Genomic DNA, 22332 nt, shown 5'->3' on the forward strand with positions numbered 1-22332 from the left:
TGCACTCGAGGCTGGATTAATATGTAATCGTTGCTGAGAAGAATTAATTAAAGTGGTTGAAGGTTTCAGCACGAAAATACTCGGAAGAACGTTACCTTCCAGGAATGAATATTCTAGCAAATATTAAGCATTTTAACGAACAAGTACGGTTTATTTTATAGGGATCTTCCAAACCTTGATTATAATTTGTTTTTAATCGTAATGGAGTGTAGAGAGTGTTTGTTCATCTATCGAAAACACGAGCGAACGTTTCGTTTTTAATACAAGGTAATTAAGAAAAATTAGTCAGGTTAGAACCACGCGTGAATGAAACAATATATTATACAACACACATTACTTACGAAATGAGGACACCTGCAATCGATGACGAATTAATATCAATTATTCGAAAATAATGCAAAATAATAGAGGTAAAAGTGTCGGACAAATTTGAAATGTCTTGAAATGTAGTCCATGGCAAAGTAATGAAACAAATTATGAAACGCATATTCCGTCAGTTTGTGATTTATTAGCACAATTACGGTTCCACGATTGTCATTTATTATCCATACTGGACTGAAAGATACAAAGATTTCGGTACGTATTATATCTGTGTATTGTAACATTTTCTGTTGCTCTCGATGCCACCATTGGTTAAACGTTTGAATAACGCACAACACGGGGAAACATCTCGGAGGAATACTACTGGCATTTACGTCTCATGATACGCATATGGAATAAAAGTACACGGATACGGTTCTTTGAAAGCACTGTCATAAGTTGCAGACAATTCCCTCGTATTTCTGACCCTTTGCCTTTGCGCAACGTTCTTTCTCTATTCCTTTATCATCCGTTCTCTTAGCCATTGTCGTGTTTATTTTTACACCATTCTTGCATTATACGTTCGATCGTCTCTCTCGCAGCTATACTTTCACGGTCTTCATTCGTGGTGTCTGGTTCGAAAGTGCTGGCAACAGAAGAGTCCAAGGTACCGCAACGCGCAACAATTTTCCAAGGCGTCGTATTCTTTGATAATACCGCACAGAAAGAATTCTGCACGGTATTACGTACAGAAGTACGTGGTTACACGGTGCATCGTGTCACCGAAACGAATTTATCGAGTCGCAGGTACCATTCGAGACGCGAAATTCACCAAATTACGCGCAATAATTTTCGTAGCAAATTAAGAAGGTTGACCAGCTTGGTGGATACGAATTAAAAATATTTGTACCAATTGTTTTTCTAATTTATCGATGTGCCACAGAGATTCTGAAAAAGAAAGATAAAATGCCCTTTTGGACATTTCGGAGAAAAAATTTAATAGTGTCTATTACTTTTCGTTAAACAATAATTTAGAAGGAATAAGTTTATTGAAAGATTACCATTTTGTATTTAAAGAATTTTCATCGATTGAACGTTTCACGAAAGGGTTCGTTTTCTGTATCAAATTTCTCGATCCTTTTAACACGAAATGAAAATAAACAATAAAAATGAGAAATAGCCACGACGAGACTCGTAGTTCTGATGTATTATGCGAGTATTGCGAGAGTATACACAAGGGCCAGGCACTTTGGATTCGAGTGCCGCCTTGCATAATCGATCGAAAATATTCAAATTCACGGATCGGCTGGCACCGAGTTTTCTTTCTATTAACCCATTCATACGCGAAATAAAAAGAAAACGATTAAAGTTCACGAGCAAATGAATGCTTCTATTCAAATGTTAACGCACGGTTTGTATTGAAAACATGTAGCGCTGGGAAAATGATTTTTTTTCATAAATATTATACGTAATCTGTAAGATAACATATATCGGTTTATGTTCGATTGTTACTTTTACGAGATTATATTTCATGTATAATCGAATATACGTTGGACACGTATAAGTTAATGTGATCACACGTTTACTTGATTTTCGCTCGAAAATCGTGCGTAAGCGTGTCGCTCGTCGAAAATCACTTTCAGAATGCTTTGGCAGAAGTCGTCACACCTGTCGCCTATCCCTCGACGATAATACGGCTACACGAACATCGAATCCCGAAACCACGAATCGTTGTTCACGGTGAAGCAGCGTTACACACTTGTTGAGCCCACGAAACCAGACGAAATTTCAGACAGCGAAAGAATACGCGACGCTGTGACGAGGATAGTTCACGTTCGAGATTGGAATATTTTTAATTAATAGAGAGTGTATATTGTTGACATTAACCTTTAACCTACATTGACGTAACAGGCTTAGACTAAAAAATAGGATTAATATAAGTTTCTTTTTGATAAATCAGTACGGATCGTTACAATGTAGAAACGTGCGTAAGAGTTTGCATATTTTGTTGCTTTTACAGGTATCTTGAAATGTGTGTAATATTAATTTTGCACGACGTTTTTCATCAGGGTCAATTATAAATACCGCGTAGTACTTCACGTAGAAGAAAATCGCGTGGCGGTTTTAACGATTGAAGTCTCGAAAAGTCCTCCTTCGAATTTCAAACGACTAACAAGTTTCATCGTTATACATCGAACGTAGGGCAACTTTAGTTAGTTCGTAATTGCAAGTTTAAATACAAAATGAGGCACTTAACACTGGCTATTTGAATAACTCCTTTACTTTCAAACATGGAAATAAACGTTTCCAGCAAAAATTGTTCGGTTACATCTGAACGCGTCATTTCTTGACATATTCGAGTATGTATTGTCATATTCGAGGATCGCGACTATTCAAATACTCATATTCGTATCCATATACTCAACTATTCAAATACTCATATTCGTATCCGTATACTCAACTATTCAAATACTCATATTCGTATCCGTATACTCAACTATTCAAATACTCATATTCGTATCCGTATACTCAACTATTCAAATACTCATATTCGTATCCGTATACTCAACTATTCAAATACTCATATTCGTATCCGTATACTCAACTATTCAAATACTCATATTCGTATCCGTGTACTCAACTATTCGAATACTTGAGTATTCAAATTAATAGTATCGAAATACTCAAATATTCGAATATTTGAGTATTCGAATTAATAATACCGAAATACTCAAATATTCGAATACTTGAATATCCGAATTAATAGTACCGAAATACTCAAATATTCGAATACTTGAATATTCGAATTAATAGTACCGAAATACTCAAATATTCGAATGCTTGAATATTCGAATCAATAGTACCGAAATACTCAAATATTCGAATACTTGAGTATCTGAATCAATAGTACCAAAATACTCAAATATTCGAATACTTGAATATTCGAATTAATAGTACCGAAATACTCAAATATTCGAATACTTGAGTATCTGAATCAATAGTACCAAAATACTCAAATATTCGAATACTTGAATATCCGAATCAATAGTACCGAAATACTCAAATATTCGAATACTTGAATATTCGAATTAATAGTACCGAAATACTCAAATATTCGAATACTTGAATATCCGAATTAATACTACCGAAATACTCAAACATTCGAATATTAAATTATTCGAATAGTACGAGCCCTAGTTCCCCAGATGGAAGTATCAAAGACAATTGAAGGTTATCGTCTCTTTCTTTAATGAGATCGTATACTCGTTCTCGATTAGAGGCTTTCAAGGCGCATACATAAAACGATGTATGAATCAAGGTCACCGAAGGTCGCGTTACCAAGAAAAATGTTTCCCAGCAAATTGGACGTTGCGATCGTACTTACGTCCTTATAATTATCGTTCGACGACGTTCGAGGGATAATCTTGGACTTGGCGAGTTATCGATCGGTGATTCACAGTCGACTGTCGAGCACGTACGCGGAGGTCCGATAGATTCGAAGATGGGCGGGCCGGCATTGTTAAAACATTCAGTTGGAACAACTTGGAAAGTGGGTGAAAAATGGTGACTCGGGGAATCGAGGGTGCTACAAATTGGCCACTTACGTTTCCGACAATTTCACCGACATTACTCTCCTGAACGTCTACTGGCGTCTCAGCAATTTCTGCGAGGTCAACGGATGCGCCATTCGTCTCGTGTTTCTCGCTCCCTGCTCTGACCGAAAACGTGCGTCTCTGCCTTTGACAAGAGCACTTTCTTCAAACGAAGACAATCAGTGTTTCCTTTCACGTGTTGTTTAGAGTGGAACTAGCGGCGCAACGCCCGAAAACGGGACAACGCTCGTAATTACTCCAAAACAGCACGAAATAAGTGAAACTGTCGTTTGCGCTAACAAGGGGGCAGCGTGACGCGTTACATCCAGACTTTAATGAGACCTCGTGGATAGATAGAGAACCGAAATACATTTGACCACCACTATTCGGTCGTTTGCTCGGACACTAAATAGTTTACGAGATGTATTAACCCTTTCGCTCGCGGGGCGCTACGTTTAACGCACTGAATTCCAACTTTAGAGTCTAGAGTGTAAAGTTTGAGACGTAAAGTATAATTTTCAATCGATCTTGCAGCGAAACTTCTACAGACTGTATTCTTTCTTGGCTAGTAACGATTAATATTGATTATTATCCGTTAGGTCTGGGATCAGCTTTGTACTTCTATTCTGGGAATTTATTATTCTGACAAAACGAACTTTTGGGTATGGTCATTCCAATCGAGGAAAGGAAATTGGCCTGACCCAGACCTAACTCAAACCACCAAATCTCTTCTACGTCTCCAATCACGAAAAAGGTATATTCGCTGTAGCATGTTCTACTTGAGTACAATGTTCGTGAGTAACACTTCTTTCTGTTATTTAAAGCAATTAAAATATTAGAATGATCTGTTTCTGTTTGGACACCCTGTGTAAATATGAGACAGTTACGTTTTATTGGTTCGAAACGAACGAAAATTAATTAGACGACTAACGAGTCAACTACTCGAAATAATTGTTTTAATAATTTATATACATTAACCTTTTGACGATTTACGTATACAAGGTATCAAATTTATCGAAAATACATTTTATAAGAAATTGTTCGAGTGAAAATAGAGTAATTATGTTTATAATGTCGAAAATGTAAGTTTGAAATGTTCGTGATTATGAATACTTATTCTTTCGCTAAAAGAACAACGGATTTATTTTCAAAGCACAAGTATAACATGGTACTTGTATTTCATAGAAGTACGTAGTTTGTTCTTCAAGTTGAAAATTAAATTTTCTTGGATGGGTTATTCAACGTTTCAGGTCCAAGAAACAAAGATAATTATTTAGGGACGTGGTGATATTTTTGTACAAAGTTTCGGAGTAACTGGTTGTTTTGCACATAGACAAAATATGGGATAATGTTATTCAAAGAGAAGGAAACGAGTAATAAAGCAAAGTGGTCGAGTATTCCCAACTTGTTACGAAGTTAAGTCAATTAAGCGGACTTTAACCGTGACCCAACATTTGTCAGGGTAACAAAGGTTTCAACTTCGACTCCCATGGCACTTAAAGTTTAGAACAGGGCTTTGTAGATTACAAGCAGGGACGAACAAAATTTTATTCAACTAACGAACGATAGATAATTGATTTACTTCTTTAAGAGTAACCGTATCTACATATAATAATGTACAGAGGGTTAATAAAATTCATTGATAAATATGTTGCAACGAAGAACTAGTAAAATCCTTCTTTCGTTTAATATTGATTCATGGTATACGACGATCATTGATTTTTGTATCGAATAATCACCGTTAACGAAATGCATTTACCCTCTTCTTAGTTTATATGCGCGTGGTACTATTAAATAAAAAGCACGATTAAATCAATTAAATAAATCCATCGAGAGGTATTAAATTTCTCTCGAAAAGTGTGATCGATATAAGCTAGAGCTAATAAAATGAAATAAAAAAAAAAAAAGGGGCGCGTAGAAGAGTGTTCGGTGATGGTATCCTTTGACAGAACAGTAGCGCACGAAACACTATAAATCATTGCGAATAAATGTCAGTGTGAAGGATGTAGAGACAGTATCGATCACAAAATGCGTCGAAAAATCTGTCACGTCGATTTCACGCACGCACGTTTCACAATTTTACAAAGTAAATTGAAACTTTTGTACAACCGCTAATTGACGGTAGTTCAATAAATGTTGGAATAAAAATTGATAGGAATCGTAACCGATTTTTAGATTTTCAATTTCGTTGGTAAAACGAAACTTGAAAATACAAGACCATCAGAAATAGGAAAGAAAATTAGTAAATATTAACGAAAAATTTAAAAATGATTCATTAAGTTCAGTATAACATTTCTTTTAACTTTGTTGCTTATACCAGAACTTATGACATGAATAGATACTAAGTATACTTCTCTGATATTATATGTGTGTATTGCACGTGATCGTGAGAATTTCAAACTCGTCCAAAATTTCCAGCAAGATGGGAAAAATCCTTGTTATCGGATCAAGAAGCGTTTCTTAAATCCCTGTACTGGAGAATTGCAATAACAACTGTTAGACGTCCACGAAAATAAACAGAGAAATCGAACAGCTTGCGTTTGATCCTATTGAAAAATCTATGCTGTTCGTGCAACTCTGCTATAAGCAGACGATGAAAGACGACTCGTGGAAACAGAGTTCAGAGAGAGGGGGGTACGGGGGGTAGTAAAGGTCGTACAGGTTCCAGAACGTCTGAGACCTCAGAATAGATAAAACTTGGACTTATGCCATTGGCGTCTAAATCTCATTTATAACTAAACTGCGTCTGCATCAACTTAACGTACTATAACGTCGTTTCCTACACGACGTTTCTGATGTCTTGTTTCTATCAATCAGTCGCGAATAAAAAGAATTCATCAAGTACACCATAAACGACCATAATGCTACTCTTGAACTTCGCAAATAATTGTTTCTTAAAGTAGGCAATATTTTATTATTTAACGATTTTATTATTTGACATTATTCCCAGTGAGATGCATTTAGCTCTCACTATGAGTACATCATCGATCCTATCACTCCGACAATTAAATAATTATTCAAACTATTCTGTAGCAGTTTATGCCACTCGATGTATTTTTCACAACACTCGACTAAAATCGAACAACTGGGTAATGGACTTAAAATATAAGTGCAAATCCGATCGTTTGAACAGGTGATTGTAAAAAAAATATTGTTAATTAAATAACGATGGTCGGGAATTAAAATAGCAATGTTTCGAGGAAAAGTGTACGCCACAGCTATTCGGTACCTAAACGCAAATTACCAGAGGGTCGGCCAAGCGGATACACCGCCCGCAGCGTTTCAATTAGACCTCTGTACCTTTGTCAATGTCGCGAATTTTGACCTAAAATATTTGCAGACCGTTGACTGGACACCAACCTTTTCTAAACAAAAGGAAACATTTCTTTTGCCCTGCTAGGTGTACGTAACCCCTCGAGCCAGTTCCCACCGCTTCACCGAAACTTAAATACGTCTTGGTAAAATTTTGATACGCTGAAATTTCAAATTTCGAAATTGCGTTTTACCGCTTTCGATACTCCTTGTCGTAGCCACCGTTGAAGTACACGGTAGATCGAATCAGAAATCTCGTTCCCTTGAAAAAAAAATTTCCATCGCCTCGATTATCGCGAAAGCAAAAGTGCGACGTAACCGCCGCGGTAAGGTCACTTGAATGTAACTAGTGAGGTGAAGATAAACTCGAACGAGGGAGGGTAAAAAGCGTTGACGTGGAAATTGGAAACCCTCGCGATCTTGTTTGCCGTGTGCTGGATAGATGCTTTCGCTTCTTGTCGTTGTGCACCGACTTAATATCGCCGCGAACGGCTGGACTGAATACCAATAAGTTTAGCTACAATATGGCCCGCTTATAAGAACAACTGTATGCAATTCGAAACGAATGCAACTCACGCGAGTCGTTGCTTCACGTTCCGGTACAATGTCTCGGTTACAGATCGACTAACAGCAGATTGGTTCAGGTTACGTGGAATAATTCAATTCGAAGATTTGAATGCAACCGATCGACTCGAAGGTTAGGATCGGTGGTTGCGTTAAATACAATTGTTGTTCTATCGACTGTTGCTCATCTTTCGAACGGATCGAGATATTTAGAGCAGCAATATTAATGTTTTGAAGGTCGAACCTTATTTCTTAAGTTTTTTTAGTATAAATATATAACCTCAATATATTTCTTCTTTTAGAGTCTGTTGCCACGAAATTCACTTGTTAGAAAAATTGTCATTTTTAATCGAACATAACGAGTGAACGATGTACGAATACTTTGAGTAACTGTATTCTTTGGCTGAAGGTTGATTGATTGGGAATTAGACGATTGATATATTGGAAACAAATTCAATTGAAGACTCAAAATCATTAAAGGGTTAGGTCTATGTAGGTTAGGTTGGCCCTACCATTTCGAGTTGGATACCCAGTCGCTTTATATCTCGTCTCTTGCAGCTCTACCACATTGTTTGTTTTAGAGACAGAAAGCGCAAACTCGCGGGCACACGCTATCTCAAATATGGAAGCAAATAAGTTTTGATTGATATTGCGAAGACGGATGAAAATTGGAGTGATAGACACACCTGTAAGTCCAAGCTGGGGCTAGTATTATTCGAATAACTTCATATTCGAATATTTTTTGGGTACTCGAATGCTACGAATACTCGAGTATTCAAATGCTACGAATATCTGAATATTCGAGTGCTAAGAATATTGAAGCATTTGAACGAGTATACATTAAACGAGATTTTTAATATCAACACCTGTGACTTGACATGGATAAAATCTTCGAATACCAATAGTAAAGAAATTTAACTAGTAATACATTAACCTCGTTTGGTCATGTTTCGTCATGTTTTATGATCATTTCGAACATGTTTGTAACGTAATTATAGTCGAATTATAGTTAAAAGACAGTCTGTCTATAGTACTGAACTAAAATTAGAAGTAGAGAGAGATCAAAGCACACGGATCTAAATAACCTACCGACAGAATTTAAACATTACTGATTTTGATTAGTAACGTACTGTCATGTCACGCGAATATAAACGAAGAATCCAATTTCTTGAATGCAAATAGCTCGATCGTTTGACATTACGATTTAAATATTCAAATCGTATTGACTGACTAAAAAATGTTTCATCAATTGCACACCATATTTACCGATGGCCAATCTGGTAACTATTGTCACCTATTGTACTCTAAGTTTGCAAAATTTCAGAGGCTATGCTACGGAAATTAAAATGGGATACTTATATTTCTTTCTTCGATAAAAAAAAAACAGAAAAAACGATTTTGAGTTCGATCTTAGTAAATCGTTCGACGACACTGCACGATTGTAATTTCTCACACGAGAACTGGCTCCGAGTGTTTATCGAGATTCGCGCTGTTCATCGTGACAAATGACAGATAAATCTTTGTAGATGCTTCGGAACGATTGAACGAGTTCTGCTGAGAAATTCGCGCATCAAGAGGGAATGCATTGTGAGACGACAACGACGTGGTCTCAAAACGCTGCAAATCGTGTTTGACGCGGAGTGTGTGTAGATTTATTGTAAATAGAACGGAACGCAGAAACGTCTAACAGTGGCAGCGACGACGAATTTTGGCTCGCCTGTTTCCTCGTAACACCGAGTAACGGAAAGTTTCGCGAAAGTTGAGGCACTTGTGGAGCTATTGTCAGTTATCGGAGAGCCACTTGCAACGTCTCTGCGAATGACAACGAAAATCTTCGAGTCTATCGAAGGATATTTAATAAATCTTCCACGATCTCGTCCTGCAGAGACGTCAGTTGCGGTTCCTTAACGGAAAAAAAAGTATTTTATTAATGGAGAGGATGATGTCGAGAAAAATGATTAAAGATTTCCTTTTTGAGAAGCTAGAAAAATGTTTTCGAATATCGTCGAATCGTGGTTAAGACCTCGGTGTAATTCATACAGACGAGAGTTCGAATTTGATCTGAGTCTATTCGATTACTTGAGAGGTATTCGATTACTACGAATAAACTTCGAATATCGTTATTCGAATACTACGAATAAACTTCGAATATCGTTATTCGAATACTACGAATAAACTTCGAATATCGTTATTCGAATACTACGAATAAACTTCGAATATCGTTATTCGAATACTACGAATAAACTTCGAATATCGTTATTCGAATATCGATATTCATTATTCGAATATCAGTATTGATTATAATTGTTGTAAATATATAAAAAGAATCAAACGAAGGAAATATGAAAACGAGTAATTTAAACAAACAAAATATAATAATTATTTACAGTCGATCTGCAGTCCTGGTGCTTAGATTCTTGTCCTTGAACATCGAATAATCCTACGTTTGTACACTATTCATAATTTCAATATCATTCGCAATGAAATATCATATCTCAATTCAATACTCTGAACAGAAAGTTAAATTTTCTGCATAATAGTAATACGAAATAATAGGCATTCCCATTACAATGGAACCTATTCAATTTCCTTCGGAACTACCGCCTACGTTTCGCGTCCAATAACCAGTCGGAAGAAACACGCTCATTTAAATTCATAATATTTGTTTAACATTTATAATGCACGCGAGTCAGAAACCGTGGAATACGTCGAAGAATAGAATCAAACATTATCGAACATTCATGGCTATCCATTCGTGACGTTCAGCTGTAGCTTCTAAATTAGGAGTTTAATTTAGTCTCAACAACAAGAGTAATACAGTTATTACAACGACAACATCGCGGAAAATCACATTAAACGTAACATCCGCGCATCATAATCGCGGAATTGCGTCTATATAATTAATTTTATACAACCAACAGGTACACTGACCGACACACACGCTACACATCGAAAGCATTTAATTGTCCACTTTGAAATAATACGTTAACTTTTGTTATAAATATTTGATTTCTTGAAAAGAGTAGACTCTTTTATCGCACGAACGACACTTGATCGATACTTTTGAAAGAAGTAGCGTAAATTGTTCGCAACTAATCGTGTTCCAGACAGCTTGTTTAGCACCGTCAGATCTAGTCTTGTCGGATTGTCGTCCACCGTTAATTAAAATTGTTGATGAAAATCTGAAATTTTTTTAATTACGACTCGAGCTACGGTATGTTCAATTTATCCGCCGAAAGAAATTCCTATCGATATCTCGGGAAAAAATTGACTACCGAACTACGACTCGCTCGCTTCCATTTCAGTTCAATTCGCCGAGACTTTGGAATGTGAAAATCAAGTGGAACAATTTAATTTCATTGGAAAGAATCGAACGGGCGGCAAAACTTGAATAAAAAAAAAGAAACACGGTGGATTCTCGTTTAGGAGACTCAAAACGTACGTTAAAACAGTCCACTTTTGAGGTTAGGTTGAATTCAACGGTAATTGTATTTTAAGCTATCGAACGAAATTACTTTTAAAAATGATTCAATGATCGAAGCCTACCTGAGTCACTAGAGTGGTCATGGAGAATCTCAAAATACATAATTTTATACAAATATAAAGTACGTATAATACATTGAAATAAATTTGATTCAAAATTAAAAGTATCGTGTTAAGTGTGATTTGTACTCTTATAAACAAACCATATTCACTCTAATACCTTCAATTCACATCTACAATTTCATATACTTTATTCATTTTTACTTTATCTTCAATTAAACAAAATACATATCGAATCGTTCGATAAGAACCTACAGAAGCTCCAAACGTTCCATCTTTTATAAAAAATCGCTGCTCGAACAAAGTCGACCGTTAAATACTATTTACTCGTATCCCTGAATCGACAAGAAACGTGAAAGAACCTCTTTGGCAAGTGGCAAAAATGTTACATTCGGAACACCAAGAACGTTAGCGAGGCTGTCGCGTTTCTCCTCGAGAACACGGTGTACAACGGGATAACTCCTGTGAGAACTTACCTCTGACGAGGGTCAGTATTCCGAGAGGCATCACCAGAACAGCGACCATCAGGTCCGTGACCGCCAAGCTCATCAGGAAGTAATTGGTGACATTCTGCAGCCGTCTCTCCCGCGCGATCGCGAGGCAGACCAAGATGTTCCCGGCGGCGGTGCCCAGGACAAGGACAAGGGCTAGCATCGCCCACCAGTTGTTCAGACCGTTGTTCTCGATGTCCAGCTGGGTCCCATTCGCAGTCTTGGCCTCGTAATCGCTCTCGTTCAGTATCCCGGACACCGTCAACCGAGCCGCCGTCTCGCAGCCCGCTTTCGTGTCGTTCGCGCCACCGAGAAACAAAAGCTCCTCGAAACAGGTGTCGACGACGGCCTCGTAAGGTACCGTGCGATCGATCGTCGGCATCGACGAGCCGATCATCGCTCAAGGAGACGACTGGATCCCGACAATAGCTCGCCCTACACGCGACCAGGCCAGATCTTGGCCATCCGTGACGATACGTACGTCTACGTTCCGTTTCCGGTTCGCGACCCTCGGTAGAACCAGGAGTGCGTACCGAGGATCAATGATCGACGAATATCCAGGAGGTAATTCTTCTTACGTTTCCACGTCCAGCTCGAGCTTCTTTCGAAACACTTCTCGTACCGTTTTTTCTTCTGCGTTTACTCTTTTACGCGCACCGACAAGCAATATTCGTTTCCTGACGATTCACGGGAGAATCGAGACACTAGTAATATCTCTCGAAAGAGATGCTTTCTTGCGTAGGTACCGGTTCTTGCGTCACTCTTTCACTGGCACTGGTTAAGTAATATTTAATTTTCGTTCGGAACCGTCTTTGGTTACAAGGGACGTAGGATTTTTGAACGAGACTGATCCGTGACGAAATCGTGAGCCTGTGCGGGGCAGAGTGAGGCTGAATTAACAAATGGGGAAAAATCGAAAGGGGATCGAGAAACGACAGGTATTCCACGTTTTTTTTTTTTGTGACTGAGTTTAGCTAGCTGAAACGAAGAATTGAGGGGTTTTTTTGGTCGAATTTCTGGAGGAATTACTGAATTGGAGCTCGAAAATGAATTAGTCGCGCGTTATGTTATTTCTAGGGCCGATATGGACACACGAGATTCATCTCCGAAGCACTGCGATTCGAACATTGAAATCTTGCAGCGAATTCGAGCCAAGACCGTCGGATCCATTTGCATTGCTCCTCGATACGTTACTAAACCGTGATCATAGGTATTGATGGGACTGACATGAATAAAGATTGACAGATACTCGAGTCATGCAATACCAAGATACTTTTAGGAAGTATCGAAAGATTTTCGATATAGGTGCTTCTGTAATAAATGCTTGGGCTATGCCAATAGTGTACGATACCAAGTAGGTATAAATAATAGAGCTGGAACTACTTGTTGAATGAACTGTATTCGTATATTCGAACACTTCGGTGATTCAAATATTTGATACGAATATTATTCGAATACTCTGTAAGATGATCAAATACCTATCTGGATATTCGTAGTATTCGAATAGAGTAAATATACGAATACTTTCAACCTAATGCAATCGAATATACTATTGTAAATATATGAAAAATAAGAATGAATTGTAATATATTCGTAGAGTGTACTAAAAAATTACACAATTTTAGTCACTTTGTTTTCAACTGTTATATTATTTTTTAACTGTATTATTGTTGAAAAGCTCCTTTTGCGTCGATTACGTGAGTATATGTCGCGAAGCTTTGTCGCATTTGCGTCATTATTGGAAACGAAACTATAGCCAATCGATTAGAGCATAGATATGCTTTTTTAGGACGAATCTCGTCAAAGCACGGTTGTTACCCTGTCCATTCATCGGTCGCGAGTGTCTGCCTGTCGTCTGCACGACATTCTCATCGCGTACGGTGAAACTTTCGTCGTCCCGTTCTTTCACCTCCTATCGATCCGTCTGTCTGACACTGCAGACAATTTGGTAATGAACTCACTATCACCCTCGTTGAAATATTCACGCGAGAACGGAACGTGCTCGATCTTTATATCTAACCAGTGATCATGAAACGTCGTTTGCTTCGATCAAACTTCAAAGCTACGTAACCGTCTCGAAACTTATATACATATCATGTAACCGAAATATAGTAAGTACACGAAATTGATTTCTTACTCGACTTTTTACACTCTTCCCACTCAAGCACCAGATCGTTTTACTCCTAATTAATAAATATAAGCTCTAAGTAGGAGGAACTATTCGAACGTTATTTACACCGATTTCGAAGCAATTAATGTTACAAATTATGAACCACGTCCTTAAAGAAGTGAACATTTATTACAACCTAAACGTTTTTAGGAAATTTCATATTTTAATTTAATAAGTTTTTATGCAAATAATGAGTCCTTGGAATGACCATCGTAACATTTTTGGGATATATGGTCTTGATGTTTGTTTTATTATTTTGTTTTATTTATTTTGCTTGTAGAAATACTGTAAAATGGACGAGGAATATTTTTATTTCCGTCCATTCCAGAATTCATCATTCTACTGACGAACAATGGATTTTCTGAAAGCCATGTAAAACTTGACTCCCAAGATAACCATTATAGAACTATCAAAGATAATAGAAGAGTAATTTTATTTTGAAACCCATTACACGTTGGTGTAGAAGCGAACGAAAGAACAGACAAAGCAGCGAGGAAAGCAATTAACTCAAGTACATCTAAGAATTTTCTTTCTCATTAATCACCGACCTCCTTAAATATTCGTTGGCCAAGCAAAAACTTAATTGAAAGAAAGAATAGAAAAATACGGCGCCGGTGCGTACTACCGTGACTGAAGACAAGTTCATCGATAAAAAATATATCGGAGAACCTAAACGAAAGAAAACCAACAGTAATTTCTCCACTAAATTTACACGCTAGTGACTTTTAACCAAGAGTTAAGTACATCATCCTTCACTGCCCTGAATTTTTCACTGCCAGCTAGAATAATTAGTCACGAGTGACACGACCAGAATTACAAATGCTTTAGCTTTTTAATAACACGGCCAGAAATACGAATCTTTTAACGTTTTAATAACATTGCCAGAAATACGAATGTTGTAATATTTTCGAAAACCTTTTTTCAAATATCAAAGCTACTCCAAGGAATTATGCAAGGTTAACCTATAAAGAACGATTATATCGTGTCCCATTTAAACGTCTAATTAAAAAATAAAATTCTATCCTTACGTGCAAAACCTGCCACCGGTAGATTTGTTAAAAATTCAATTACTACGTAGAATGAAACATATTTCAAGTTGTAAGATTATTTTTTATTCTTTAATATACAATTATTCGTACAGATTGGAAACAGACTTATATGTGATTCTTTTCGCAAAAATGAATAAAAGATTCACTTGAAAAATCCGTTGGATACACGTGAATTTAAGGATACTCGTTTTGTCGAGTTGAGAAAGATCAACAATTTCTGTTTACAGTTTGGAAGATTTAAGGATTTAGAAATATATTTCCAAAGTTTCAATTTGCAATTTGGAAATAACTGAGCTACAGAATACGTTTGGCAGTGTGCCAAATTATCAAAGCACACCGTTCAACAGGTTTGAACTAGAGCTGGAACCTTTCGAATAATTTAAAAATTTTAATATTTTAAAAGTATTCGAATACCACGAATAAACGTCGAGTATTAGAACACTCAATATTTCGTCTTCTTATACCGTACTTATACACAAAAGAAAGAAGTCTAATATTTGCGAGAAGAAACAAAATAGAGGCTGATTTACCTCGTGGATAAAACTGCTCTTTCCTTCTCCTCTTTCGTTTAAGAATACTGTGCAATTCAAGTGTAGTAAGATTTTATATTGTATTTTAATATAATTCCAAATGTACTAATACGAAAGAAACAGGGATCGCGACAGAGGAAAGAACAAATATGCAAAAATTGCCAGAGTGGATACATTCGTTGCGAACGAAACTGAAAATAAGATCACTGTGTATTTAAGACTTTGGTGTGTTCGTGCTGTTTGTGTGTTGATAAACGAGACTGAAAACCAAAATTACCGAGCTCGCGGATAAATTGCAAAGATGGCCTTAATTTTCGAGCCAACACCGTGATTACATCCCGTAACTAACTACAATCTCGTAATGTCGCTACAGATACTGAAATGCATACTTTTCCCAATACCGTATAATCGGGTTTCTTGGGACTAAATTCGTGTCAATACATCCGTGGAATGAAATCAATATCGACTTGTACGGGAGCGAAACGTCCTTGTGGCGGAAGTTTAAGGTCCATCAATAACGCTTCACAAATATCAGTTGCCACAGCGATATCAACGACCGTTCCCCCGATTTCCAGCCGGAAAATCGTGGATCAACCAGAAGGTTATTCTTCATTGCCACGTGCAGCTCTGCTGCATCATGCCCACCTCCCGCACACATTTATATCGCTACCGCGATGATAGCTGTAAAGTACTGAATTTATCAAAAGCTTGATAAACTTTATAACATAGTGGTTTTCAAACTCTTTGAGAAGCCTTTAAAGAAGAATGAAATTTCCACGTTCGAAAGAAATGAGATAAATTTAAAACGATGCGAGGAAATTATACTTCTACGATTGTTAAACTCGAACGAATACTGTATTAATTGGAAGAGATGTTTGAGTTTTCTGTCGCACCCCCTTGGATTGTAGAACCTACCCTTCCTGCCCTAGTGGAGCATAAATAATAGTTCTGTAGAGAACTATTAGAATGTCTGAGAAAAGAGTATGTGTTTTAAAATGTTAATTTATCAACTGCAACGAAGCATAATTTTCAACATGATTTATGTCAGTGTTTCTCAAACTTCATCCGTCCACGGACCCCTTCAACAAAGAAAAACTTTTACCGGACACCCTATTATTATCTGTTTAATGTACTTTAAAACTGTTTCTCAAAAAATATGTATTTACGCGTTACAAAGTTTTATTCCACTTGAACGATTTCATATTTTTAAATTGTTTATTTTTACAAGTTGTTTACTAAAACAGTGTACAAAAATAAATATGAAAAATATTGGTAAACTTATATGGATCTTTGGGGATTATATTTAATAGTATTTATTAATAAATTAATTTTCCAACAGCGGCAATCGTGACGAGGATGGAAACACCTTTCCTTTAACAGCAGGTGCATCACAGCGTGGAATATATAAAATATTTATTATGATACATTGAATAAATTCAAACGTTACTTTTAACAGACAATGAACATATCCGTAATGGTTCTTATTCGCATTCGTGAAATTTTCGTTATAAAAAATTTCAATTATCACGTAAATAATTGCCTCACTAATGAAAATCCTCTCGCGAAGAGGGAAAAATGGAAATAAAGAGTGATATAATTCCCATGCAGTGCAGAAATGAAAGTTCGATTAAATTACAAAACCTGAAACGACGATGCGAAGATGGAAGTTACATGGCTGACCGTATCATCACGTTCGAGGTATTCACCGCGTTTAAATCGCGAGAACCGCGTTTAATCGCGCGCGTTCGTTAACGTAGACGTGAAGTTTTCATCGTTGTCGGACAGCACAGCCATGCGTTCGATTTGCCCAGTGACGTGTTTGAATTTTTAATCGATGGAACCGCGGCTTTTCCATTGCTAGACTTTTGACCGCGAAATGACGATTAACTAATTGGAATCGACAGGCGTACTCTGTCGTATGCTTACGCATGGTGTCACGGTTTATCGATTAATTGAGCTCCGATGCGAAGGAAAAGGTACAGTTTTTATTCCTATTCTATCAAAAACTTTGATGCTTAAGAAAATCTATTGTTTTACAGCGAATGTCCAGATACTTGATGAGTGCTCGAATAGTGAATGTACCTGAAAAATATTCAAATGGTACTTGAATAGTCGTGTATCTGAAAAGTATTCAAATGATACTCGAATAGTCGTGTATCTGAAAAGTATTCAAATGATACTCGAATAATCGTGTATCTGAAAAGTATTCAAATGATACTCGAATGTATCTGAAAAGTATTCAAATGGTATTCGAATAGTCGTGTATCTGAAAAGTATTCAAATGGTACTCGAATAGTTATGTATCTCAAAAGTATTATATTCACTAAATATTAGAATCTCTGAAGTACGAATAGTTATGAGAAATGTTTGAACACTTTTCTTGTAATACCGATATCATTTTCTCCACACTCGAAATAAAAATTCATGTGGTAGAGGTATGACGATTGAAAATTGAAGAGCTTTATTCTAACCAGACTCGCGTGGGCGCAAAACTGCGATCGAAATATCGGAAACGGCTTAGTCGATGACCCAATACGACGAACCAAGATACAATAAATAGCAACAGTTCATGCAGAACTTATCGATCCCGCGAAATCAGAGCCGCGAACCATTTTCGCGCGACGACACCGTTTTCTCCGAAAGTTCTGTCATTTATTCGCGTGTCGAAAACATGGAGGCTCGACTCCCGCCAAGGATAATCATTACTCCCTTCCGGAATGGCGTGTATCGGGGCAATTCTCCTCCACGGTTCCGCGTTACAGATGAAAGTAAACGAGTACAATTTATTATCGTCTCGGGCAGGAAACGAAGAGCCACTCGGACGGATTAATTTATTAGCGCGCAATCTAGAATTTGAATATTCACGAGAACAACGACGAAAAATGCCGCAACTGCGATTCAGAACCGGAGATCTCGACGAGTACAGTGTCGGACGCTGGGAAATTGAATCAGACGATGCAGAACGAGCAAAAGGATTTTCTTTTGTGCTGTGCTATAACTGCACTTTCTTGCATACATCAAGACGGGGAATATTTGTATAATTTATATTTGAACGAAACTGTTCGAATATTCTTATACACGGAAATTCAGCGATCTAAATACAATTTCATCATTCAAATATTCGAATACTTGAGTATTTGAATATTTTGCGTACCGATTAAGTATCCGAATACTCGAATAATGTAATATGGACTATGAATCAAGATCTTTAAGTTCATCTTAACAAATTTTAGTTTTAAAGGAACTTTTAAATTACTATGACACTGAAAGAGATTATTACTTGAATAATATTAATTCATACGCTGACATTCTTTTATTCTTGAATTCGTGTTGCATAATTTATTATCACTTTATGAAAGACTCTTTATGCGATGAAACGTATTTACAAACTTATTCAAATTAAGACCGATTAAGAAGTTTCTTTAAAAATTGAGAAAATGGTAACTTGTTACCAGAAAATTCTAAAAAAAAATGAAACTTCTAGGGAGAAGGATTAATAACTTTATTACAATTATGTGCTCTTTATCAGTAAACTTCTAGCTTAAGTACAGAATGTAGCTTAAGCACTGAGAGAGAGAGAAAGAGAAAAAGAAAAGAGAGTTGATATTTAAAAAAACACTTTATAGTTATTTTTTTCGAGAAATGAATAATTATTCCTCCATAATGATATTAAGGACGATAATACAATTAAGGTAGAAATGTAACTTGACAGAACATAGTTGCACACACAATTACATTTACTGTCAGATGTATGAAAATTCTATTAAATGTTAAACGTAAAGAAAGTTAATTGAAAATATTTGCGAGTGATACAGGATATTTAATTAATCTGTAGCGATTAATACGGAAGAACGTCTTTCAATTAACAGAGCGCTATTTTGATTAAATAAAAATACTCCAAATTGTATTCTCCTATTATTCCATTACTAAACCAGATCGTAAATCATATAATAATTTATATATTTCCAAATGTACTTCTAGAAAAAGATTCTAGAGGAAACATCAATTTTGTACAAAACGTACAAATGCAGCAATTAAAGGCGGCACGTTCAAACACATTCTGTGCTAGAAATTGGTTATTACAAGTAGGGCTATGACTCTTGAAAAAAGTTATTAAGAATGCCCCTGAGCGATGTTCAAGATGCGAGAGAAATTCGTCTCTTCGCTCACAAATTGCAGTTTCATGATAGCAATGCTATTAATCATACGTTTATATGATACGAAATCCAGACCAATAGCGAAACAAACTTTTCGAAAAATTTTGATCGCTAAATCTGAATTTCATTTAAGGGTATTTTCTCCTCAATCTTTGGTATACTTGTCCAATTTTCTGAACTCGAATATTTGAATACATCAATATTTTCAAATAAGTTGCGTCTGATTTTCATTTATTATTTGAGTAATGGTATTCGAATACTCAAATGGAGGAGCAGTGGTATTCGAATACTTTACTCAAATATTCGAGTAACGATACTTGAATGTTCAAGTATTCGAGTAACGATATTCGAGTGTTCAAGTATTCGAGTAACGATATTCGAATGTTCAAGTATTCGAGTAACGATATTCGAATGTTCAAGTATTCGAGTAACAATATTCGAATGTTCAAATATTCAACTATTGCGATTCGAATATTCGAATGTTCAAATATTCAACTATTGCGATTCGAATATTCGAATGTTCAAATATTCAACTATTGCGATTCGAATATTCTAATATTCAAAAATCCGAGTTCCTCGATTTTCGTAGTCAAATAATTCGAGTAATCCCAGCCCTGATCCCAAGGAGCAATGCAAATCAGCGACAGCGAGGCAGCCAGTTGTGACCAAGGAATTAATAACCGCGATAGTGGGTCGAGTTTCGCGCGAAAGTATGAATTGTCGTTCGTCGACAGTCGTGGCGCGGATAAAGGGGGGAGGGGGGACGAATCGCGTTTCTTTTCTGACACCTTCGCTTTTCCGTGCCCCTCCTCTGCCTCTCTCTCCACCCACCGGAGGTAATTATCTCCGTGGTGATGAAAAACGCGAAAGCTCCGATGGTGTCGTCCCGCCGCGACCTTGAATTTCACCGGGGATCTTTCTCCGCGCGACACGGATTTAATTCACGATCGTCGCGTGTTCGTGATCGTCGAGAAACGGACGCGTCGATTCTTTTACTCGTTGCCACATGGCGACACTGAAACTTTCATCACAACAACTCTCTTCGATTTCTCACGCGAACTTTCATTCACCCCCACGGGGCGGAACGCCACTGTGGATCGCGCACAAAACTGATCGCCACGGGACAATTTCGCAACCCCACCCCCCCTCCAAACAGCGGAGAAAACTTTCCACTTTTTCCGGCGTTTCTCCACTTTCACCCTTCGCCGTTACTACCGTTCCCGTGCGTGACTTTCGACTCTATTTCCGGCGGAAGTGCACGGGGAGCACGTGTCGTCGCGGTTCCTACCCACTTTTCCGTTTCCGGCGCGCGGGCACGCGTTTCGTCGGGCCGCGGCGTCCGCTCGATCCCGCGCGGTTACGCCGTCGAAATTGATACGGCGGCTGCGAGGCGGACGCGCGCGGAATTTCGCGAGCGTTGGCGAGTGGAGCCGCGCGCGCGACGTCCGACGATCTACTGAGGCGACGTTATCGCGGACTACTAGCCCACTGGCCCTCATTCCTCGCAGCGCCCCTTCTTTTCCGGCGAGAGCGTATCATCCCCCCGTACGCGGCGTACCGACCCGAAAGGCAACCCCCTCGCCCTCGTAAGAGCGCGCGCGATGCACCGGGTACGCGCATGCGCCGCACCGACGCACGGACTGCCCACCGAGCCGTCGCGGCAGACCGCGGACACCTGTTCGTGCCGCCGTTTCGAGACATCGTGCGTTCGTTCTTCGATGCGTTTCTTTTTTTTTTTCATTTTCCTTCAGAGTTCTCGATCGACGCAGATCAGAAAGGATTGGAGAAACTCGGTGCCTCGTGGAGTAGCGAGACATCGTCTGTTGATGCGACGCAAGGTTGCTGGGGATATCTTCGACGAATGTCTTAACGTAATTAGTAGATAGACAACTGGTCCTTCGAAGAGACAATAAGTTAGGGCTTCTAGGATGGTCTAGGTGATCTTTAGGGCAAGCAATCTTTGACTCTCGAGTCTTGGGTCTCGATAGGTCTTCTTGGAGCAGCAAGGCATTGATCGTTAGAGTATTTAATGGTTCTAATATTTTTAATCAGCGTATGGTAAAAAGCGACTGTTGATGCGACACAAGCTTGCTGGGGGTCTCTTTGACGAATGTCGAATAACATAATTAGTAATTAGACGACTGGTCCTTCGAAGAGACAATAAGTTAGGGCTTCTAGGCTAGACTGGGTGACCTTTAGGGCAAGCAATCTTTGACCCTCGAATCTTGGGTCTCGATAGGTCTTGAGCAAGGCATTGATCGTTAGAGTATTTAATGGTTCTAATATTTTCAATCAATATATAGTAAAAAGCAACTGTTGGTGCGACACAAGCTTGCTGGGGGTCTCTTCGACGAATGTCTTAACTATTCCTGTTGCATCTGAAAGTAGAAACTCGCCCGATTATAACGGTATGAATATTTTTCCCCTAGGCCATTCTAGTTATTCGTTTCGAGCATCAGAAGTGCGAAAAATTTGATGCTTTCTCAACCATTTTTTTGCTCCAAAATCGCATATCTCGCGAACGGATACGAATCCGAGAAATTTCTGTTGCATCTGAAAGTAGAAACTCTCCCGATTATAACGGTATGAATATTTTTCCCTTAGGCCAATAGCTACTAATTAG

The 22332-nt window shown here is 37.9% G+C and overlaps 1 protein-coding gene across 2 annotated transcripts in view; it reads right to left on the bottom strand.

Annotated features, from left to right (window-relative positions):
• Positions 1–20820, bottom strand: part of 5-ht2b (5-hydroxytryptamine receptor 2B) — a 138276-nt gene extending 117456 nt beyond the window's left edge. Inside the window, exons 1-2 of one of the 2 annotated variants that reach the window (XM_076325990.1) lie at positions 20541–20820; positions 11789–12673 (exon numbers count right to left, since the gene is read on the bottom strand). In XM_076325990.1, coding sequence (XP_076182105.1) covers positions 11789–12200 — 412 coding nt within the window. In that variant the 5' untranslated portion in view covers positions 12201–12673; positions 20541–20820. Of the gene's footprint in view, positions 1–11788; positions 12674–20497 lie in introns of both variants that reach the window. The other variant, XM_076325983.1, reaches the window with a different exon arrangement.
• Between the last annotated feature and the right edge of the window lie 1512 nt (positions 20821–22332).

Source organism: Ptiloglossa arizonensis, chromosome 1 (genome assembly GCF_051014685.1).
Source record: "Ptiloglossa arizonensis isolate GNS036 chromosome 1, iyPtiAriz1_principal, whole genome shotgun sequence".
NCBI lineage: Eukaryota > Metazoa > Arthropoda > Insecta > Hymenoptera > Colletidae > Ptiloglossa > Ptiloglossa arizonensis.